This window comes from Papaver somniferum, chromosome 9 (assembly GCF_003573695.1).
Source record: "Papaver somniferum cultivar HN1 chromosome 9, ASM357369v1, whole genome shotgun sequence".
Classification (NCBI taxonomy): domain Eukaryota; kingdom Viridiplantae; phylum Streptophyta; class Magnoliopsida; order Ranunculales; family Papaveraceae; genus Papaver; species Papaver somniferum.
This window is the reverse complement of record NC_039366.1, coordinates 6,298,557-6,307,070: the sequence shown is the minus strand read 5'-3', so window position 1 is coordinate 6,307,070 and position 8,514 is coordinate 6,298,557. Positions and strand designations below refer to the sequence as shown.

The 8,514-nt window shown below is 38.5% G+C and overlaps 1 protein-coding gene across 1 annotated transcript; it reads left to right on the top strand.

Annotated features, from left to right (window-relative positions):
* Positions 1 to 705: 705 nt before the first annotated feature.
* Positions 706 to 3,005, top strand: LOC113311241 (L-type lectin-domain containing receptor kinase IV.1-like). The gene has a single exon (XM_026560083.1). The coding sequence runs from the start codon at positions 706 to 708 to the stop codon at positions 2,845 to 2,847; it is 2,142 nt and encodes a 713-aa protein (XP_026415868.1). The 3' UTR covers positions 2,848 to 3,005.
* Positions 3,006 to 8,514: the final 5,509 nt, after the last annotated feature.

Genomic DNA, 8,514 nt, shown 5'->3' with positions numbered 1-8,514 from the left:
ACATCTGAATATTTGTATGTCTGTTTTTGTGTGTGTGTGGCATGGATTTAGAACCTGTTTTGTTGGATTTAATAGCTGATATGTGTTTTTAGCCTATTTTCTGTTTGTACCGGATGGTAACGGATGAATATCCGTTATCCGGTAAATCCAACGTAACGGCAACGTTTTTGATTTTCCTATTTCCGCCGGAACTTAACGGATAATGGATATCCGCTAATTTTTAATGGCAGCGACAGCGGAAAAGACAATATCCATTACGTTAACATCCATTGACAGCCCTACTTGAGAACATGGCATGAATTATTGAGATAAAGGCTGGAGGGTGGTCCTCGATAAGTCAATCGTCTAATGGTCAAAGAAACCACATGGCAAGATGTAATTGGTTTCTCACCTCCAGAATTCTTGCACATGAATCGGTCTTGGTGTGCATTCGCAAGGAAATGAAGTAGTATATTTTTCTGTTACCTTTAGATGCTCAAACAGTCGGCACCACTTGGATGAAAATGTCGCTTTTCGTTTTTATATAATTTCTGTTCTGAATTCTTCGAAGAAGTATAAGTAATCTGACACCAGCAATATGTTCGAATTCGGCAATTAATTTACATATTCATAGACTCCACTTCCATATCCATATGTTGTTAATGTTCGTTATAGCAAGAAATTCAGCCTTGCAAAGAATTCATAGCAGAGTGCTCGTTAGCGGAGATGAGGACCAGCTTTATCAAGCTTGTTATCTTGTTCTTTCTCTTACTGATCCAAAGTTTTGCAGATTTGGATCATAGTGATGATGAAATATACTACAACGGATTTAAACACCATTCTCTGAAGTTTGACGGTGAAGCTCAAGCGGATCTAGATACCGGTCTCTTGAAGTTAACCAACTACAAAAAACAGTATGAACAAGGTCATGCCTTCTACTCTAAATCTTTTCATTTCAAAAGTAACTTCTCCTTCTCTACCACTTTCGTCTTCGCAATAACATCTGAAACTGGCCCGAGTGGTCAGGGAATGACTTTTGTTATTGCACCTCAAAGAGGACTACCAGGATCTTTAACACACCAATTCCTAGGCCTATTCAACAACACCAACGATGGGAAATCCACAAACCATGTCTTTGCGGTGGAGTTAGATGGTATCAACAATGTAGAGTTTGACACCGTTCAAGGTGCACACGTTGGAATTGATATCAATAGTCTAAGGTCTGTCAACTCCACTTCCCCTGGGTATATCATTGACGGGGAATACAAGAAATTAAATCTTAGTAGCGGGGAACCGATGCAGGTGTGGGTAGAGTATGATGGGGTAGACAAGCAAGTTAGTGTAACAATGGCACCAGTTAACATATCGAAACCACACGTTCCTCTCTTGTTATGGCACCAAAATCTCTCAACTATATTCTTAGATTCCATGTACGTTGGGTTTTCAGCGTCTACCCAAACTGTACTAACAAATCATTACATATTGGGATGGAGTTTTCAGATTGATGGTATAGCTCGGCCGCTAAACCTTTCAAGCCTACCTAAGCTTCCTCAGGCTCCACCAAATCCTTCACCCCCACCGTCACCTCCTCCTCCCACACCTCTTCCTCCTCCTCCTCATCCTTCTCCTCCTCTTAAGCCTTCAAACAACAGACAGATATGGGTGAAAATTGCAACGGCAATAGCTGGCTCAGTTTTAATTTTGGCAATATTGGCAATCTTTGCCTTCTGTTATTTTCGAAAACATTATAGAAACAAGGTCCCAGTACGGGCACCATCACCTCCACCAGTAGCGGGGCTTCGGAAGTTTTCATATAGTGAGCTGGAAGAGGCGACAAATGTGTTTAGGGAAGATATTGGGGTAGGTGCATTTGGTACCGTCTACCGTGGTGTATTACCTTATTCTGAAATCCAAGTTGCTGTCAAGAAAGTCTCTCGTGATGCAAAATATGGATCGAAGCAGTTTATGGCGGAGATCGAGTGTCTGGGTAACCTTCGACACCGAAACGTGGTACATCTCCATGGCTATTGTGAACACGAAGGACAGCTACTTCTGGTCTATGATTTCATGCCCAATGGAAGTGTAGAAAAGTTTCTCTATCCGAAACGGAATCCCCTACATTGCACGCTTCCTTGGAGTCAAAGATTTCAAATTATAAAAGATATTGCTTCTGGATTATATTATCTACACAAAGGGTGGGAACAAGTTGTGATTCACAGAGACATAAAATCCAGTAATGTCTTATTGGATAGTAAGATGAACGCAAGATTGGGCGATTTTGGTCTTGCAAAACTGTATGATCATGGAGCGGATAATTCTCCAACTACGAGAGTAGTTGGTACTCTTGGATACATTGCTCCAGAAATGCATTATGGAATGCCATCAACCCAGACCGATGTGTACGCATTTGGGGCTTTCTTGCTCGAAATTGCTTGCGGGAGAAGACCAAATTTGGTGGCGGAGCGGGGTCTGCATCTGGTTGACTGGGTTTTATCTACTATGAAGGAAAATAAAATTCTCAGTACTGTTGATAAGAAGTTAGGAGGTGAATATGCAGAAGAAGAGATGCTTTTGGTGTTAAAACTCGGGTTAATGTGTTGCCGTTTGGATCCCACTGCTAGGCCAAGCATCCAAAAAATCCTCCAATTTTTGAGTGGAGATGCTGCTGAAGCCGATTTACGCAACCTTCACATGAGGGATGAAGCACCTTTCCGCTATGTAGGGGGAGGAAATACATCACCTCTCTCTGGTGCATATAGTGGTTCTACATCACCTGGCAATGACCCAGCTCCCTCTAGGCAAATGGGATCAAGATCATCTGCAAATGAAGTAGATTCTTCTGCGAGTCGGAACGTGTTTACACTTTGAGTTAGAGTTGATGGTACTTTCTTCCAGCTGACATTTTTATTTGGGCTTGTTGTTGGTATTGAGTGCATAAATATGCGACTTCTGCAAGTTCAGTATTCTTTTTGTACATATTGCCAATTCAAAACATAAGAGTTGATTAAGATGTAATCGAGGGACTGTTTTAACCAAACTATGTATTAGGTATACTCATTCATACCCTTACTGAAATCCGAAGCATAACTACGTGCACACAACAATTTTTTTTCATATACTTCCGCTTTATGTAGGATTTCTTTCAGGTTGTTTACTGTTTAGTTTCCACTTGTTTCAGTAAGAGGATTTCGAAAATTTGCATCACATATTTATGTCACTAAATTTGCAAATCTTACAGTCATTTCAAATTTGCATCAAATCCGAGCAGAATTTTTTTGATATTGAAGACGAGCGGGGGATGCATGTATTAGACAGGACAAGCCAAGTCAACTGATGTTGACTTGACTTGTGTTTAGAGTCTTTCATATCAATCTCTTGTAAGTACTCAACGCTTTTATCAGTAACATTATCTATTTCTCATGGTATCAATATATACGTTCGATTCAATTCTGAAAATTTTGTGCAACAAGTCTTTTATCAATAATCTTGTACGTAAAGCATAAAATCGACAACAACTTTCCGTAATAATCTTTTGATTCTTGACAATTTTATTGTCAATTTAATTTAGGTCAAATATTATCAGATCAAGACTTCAGATCAGTTTTCTTGGTCATCTTCAACGATTTTCATTCGGTGTCTACATGTTAGTGATAGTATACCAAAGAAGACGAAATATGGCTTCAACATCTACTTCCGCGCTGCTCAAGATGGTAATATTTGAATTTTTGATTACCTTTCTCAAATATAGTGAATTTTGTTTCATCCAAATTAGATTCGAAGAACTTTTTACTATGGCGTGACTAGTTTGAATCTATATATACTAGTTTCAACTGATTTGAATGGGTATGCTAATGGTGATGAAAAAGAACCAATGAAACATGTTACTGTTAATGATGTTTATGTTCTAAATCCCAAATGGGTTTATTGGAAGAAAGTAGATTCGTCTGTTATGAGTTGTTTAAAAGCTATTTTCATACCTTCTATCTCTGGAGATGTATTAAGTTTATCAACAACTAGAGAGATTTATTTGAGATCCGATTAGCAAGAATAAGCAGCAGCAGCAACAACAACAACGTTTCAACACGACGATCAGCAGGTATTATAATCTCCAAAGATGAGCACAAACTTGATTCACAGGCTAAGAACTTAAAACCTTTTCTCCTTATCGTAACTCTCTTTTTTAGGGTTTGAGTTACCACTTTTCTAATGGTAAAACCTTATGTGTGATACCGGTGGAATCACTTAACCCTTTACACATATGTTAGAGATGTTTATATAGGTTCCAGAACCCTACCGGGCCTGCCACATACAATATGGGCGACCATATTCGGATCCAACCCGAATATCTAACATCACCCACTCGCACATAGTGTGTGTGGATTGTACCAGAAGAAAGAAAAGTTCATATTAATAAATATCCCGTGCGACCGTCGAGGTACTTGCGTTTTGGGAGCTCCATACTAGCAGCTCAATATGAGTCAGCATAGAGACATCAACCTTTTTAAAAAAATGTTTGTATCTCGTAGTATCCTAGGTCCATCAAAATCTCATTGGTCTAGACTACTCTGATCCCTCATAGAGCTAGTCTAACCCTCATGCTAGCTTATTGTAAAGACATTCACACTTGTTTTGCAACTCCAGCAAGGCAACTCAAGTTGTCGACTGTGAATATAAAACATTCATGAGTTTGATGACCTTTCTCTCGCCCTATTTCTATGAAGTTTCAGAATCAACTGCTTTCCCAGATATGTACCATTTAAGCCGGATCATCCATAACCACTGGACACATACTAAAGTAGAAATCATCGAATATTTACTTAATAACAAAGTCAAAAGTCGTAGGGTTACATGTGTATAATTAATTATCATACAGACTCACATGGTGAGAAAAGCAGGGAACGATTTTCGCACCTCCGTAATGGTCGCAAGCACGCATAATATGAAAATGCGCTAGAGTGGAGTTTTACTTGACTACACAAGTATATGTCACAAACTCTTACACTCTACAAATCTTGACTTAGTCGCAACTCTTGCGCCTAATCCAAAATTTCTAACTGCTCGCTTTCAACAAGCGCCGTGAAAGAGATTTCTCATTTGGTTATCCTTTAAGGTATGATGAACAGTAGGTATATTCATCATCGATCTTCACTATAGAGACCTCATCTTGGTATAGCCAAGGTGATGCATCATCTCATGTTTTCTCGCTTTCCTTAGCGCCAAAAGGTGACTGCTTATGTGAGTAAGCCAGTCCATGACTGGTGACATATCAATCAAATTTTGACACAATGAATTCTCTATGCACCAATGTCAGCGTGTATATCCATGCTCATAAGTAAAACAATTAATCACAAAAATGATCCATCATCAAATTGTATTGATTATTAATAAATATCCATAAAACATATGCATCTACGAGCATCATGTCTTAGAAAAAATTAAAATAAAGAGACATCCATTACCACCTACGTAAACCTAATGCCCTAACATGAGACAAGAAAACATCTCTTGGTATAGGTTTAGTAAGGGGATCAACTATCATCAATTTTGTAGGCATGTACTCCAAAACTATTTCTTTCTTCGCAAGAGCAGCTCTAATAGAGCTACACCTCCTATCAATGTGCTTAGTCTTTCCATGGTACTTTGGGTCTTTTGCATAAGCAATCATTGATGTGCTATCAGTATGAATTTTCACCGCATCAGTAGCATGAGTCACAAATTCAAAACTCTCAAAGAACCTCCTTAACCAATTGGATTCTTGTACTGCGGCTTGACAAGCTACAAACTCAGATCTATTGAAGACATAGCTACAATTGAATTTTTGTTACTACTCCATGTTATGGCCCCGCCATTTAGCAAGAAAGCATACCCTCATGTGCATTTTTTCTCTCCCATTTCGCCATTCCAGTTAGCATCATAATAACCACTGAGACGTAGATCTTAACCCTTGTAGCATAACATGAGGTCGCACGTCCCTTTGTGAAAAAGAGGGGGTTTAACAACACCACCCAATATTTTGCTTAGAAATCTGTATGGACTAACTCCGAAATACTTTGCTAGAGAATCAACTAGACAATCAGACTCAATCTAGATAAAAGCATCTCAAGGAGTTAATATCTCTCTCTTGATTTAATTTTTACTCAAGCTAAAAACAATAGCGAGTCTTTATCAAATACATGGAATAACTTGGACGGTACCAAAGACCAATGTCCAAGGATCAATCAATATCAATCAACAACCAAAGGTTGGACTTACAATTGATGATCACGAACGCACAACCTGTATTATTTCAATTATATAAAATATAATGTGGAAAAGAAATAACACAAACACCAGAAATTTTGTTAATGAGGAAACCGCAAATGCAGAAAAACCCCGGGACCTAGTCCAGCTTGAATATACACTGTATTAAGCGGTTATAGACACTAGCCTACTCCAAGATAACTTCGGATTGGACTATAGTTGAACCCCAATCAATCTCCCACCGATCCAAGGTACACTTGTACTCCTACGCCTCTGATCCCAGCAGGATACTGCACACTTGATTCTCTTAGCTGATCTCAACCACAACAGTTGCTGCAACCCAAAATCGCAGACTTGATAATAAACAAATCTGTCTCACACAGAAAAGTCTATCAAAGGATAAATCTGTCTACCACAGATAAACCCTAGGTTTTGTTCCGTCTTAAGATATGAAATCAAGGTGAACATGAACCAATTGATAATCTGGTCTTATATTCCCGAAGAACAGCCTAGATTAATCAATCACCTCTTTACAATCCTTCCTGACTGCACAGGAGGTTTGTCGAGGAATCACAAACAGTGAGACGAAGATGTTTGTGACTTCTTTATCTTTCCTATCGGAGAACTCTCACGATCTCAAGCCAATCAATCGATTGTACTCGTACGATAGAAGATTCAAGATCATATCACACAACTACGATAAAAGTAGTATCGGGCTGGCTTCACAATCCCAATGAAGTCTTTAAGTCTTTAACCTGGTTTTAGAGAAGAAAACCAAAGGTTAAAGGAGAATCTACTCTAGAGAGCGCACTAGTATCACACAGATGTGTGGGGATTAGTTTTGCTCAAAGATAGATGTCTCCTTTATATAGCCTTCAAATCATGGTTTTGCCTTAGTTACAAAGCAATCCATATTCATCGTTAGATGAAAACCTGATTTAGATTCAAGCTAATATTTCTCAAATGTTAGATCGAAAACTTAGCTTGTCACACACACTTGGGTAGACGTTTACTGGGTTTTCGAAAACCATGCCCAAACGTGTACGTGTATGTTGGTTCAACACAGTAACCCAAAAGGTTAACCATATGAGAATTTCATATTAACCTTGTTCTTCTTCACCATAACTAGTTCAATTGACTCAAATGAACTAGCTAAAGAGTTGTTCAATTGCTATGAGATCTTATGTAACTACAGAAGACACAATTGAAACAAAGATGATTCGATTCGATTGAATCATCTCATGAACATTATATCCACGGTTTGCATAAAGCATTCCTTAGTAATTTAATGTTTCATGTTCAGAGCACATCTTTAGATCATAACCTCTTAAGATCACAAACAAGTTCGCGGACTTAAGTAAACCGGTTGAGTTTTCCAAACTCAGCAGAAATTCCTGGGTTCGCGGACTGGGTTCGCGGACTTAGCACACAAACGAATTTTGGAAAATCCAGCAGAAATTCTCGGTCGAGAACTTCCGACAGTTCGCGGACTAAGTCTACGGACTGGGTTCGCGGATTTGGCAAACCAATTCCACAATCCTTCTGATTTATCTTGATCAACAAAGTTCGAAAACTTCGTTTGAAGGAATACATGGTTATGTAATCTAAACTCTCATTTCAATCATTGAGACAGTCTCAGAGGACGCTATGTATCCGTTATTCACAGACTGATTCACGTCAGAGCAATTCTCAAAGTGATTAAAACTTTTCATGACTTTCGTTACTAGGTGAAGATAAACTTGATCAAAGCGAAACGCTTTACCAACACACGATTTCGAGAAAAAGATAAGCAATGAATGCTCAGATCGAAATGTCAAATGTGTATGATCTAGTCTATATAGCATACAACTTTTTGTCTCATAATAAGTAAGAGATAGAAGAGATAGACTTTTGAGTGATAGATAAGTTCAAGTCTCCACATACCTTTTTGTTGATGAAGTTCCACGGTTCCTTGTATAGATCTTCGTCGTTGTATGATGAATCGCCGTGAAGTCCTTGAGCTCAACTAAACTTTTCTATCCTAGTCCGAGACTTAGCTATGTATGCTAGAAATCAAGACTCATAGTTTTGATCACTAACATTGACAAACATGCTTGAGATAGCAACGCATGCGAGTTCGACCGAGCAATGTTCTAACAATCTCCCCCTTTGTCAATTTTAATGACAAAACTATTAATACATATGAAATACAAAAAAGATAAACTTTAGTGGATCCTATTCCATAGTCTAATCTTCAACGTTCCCTGAAATCTTCGTCCTTCCAAGTACTCCAATGATCCAAAAGGTTGTAAGTAG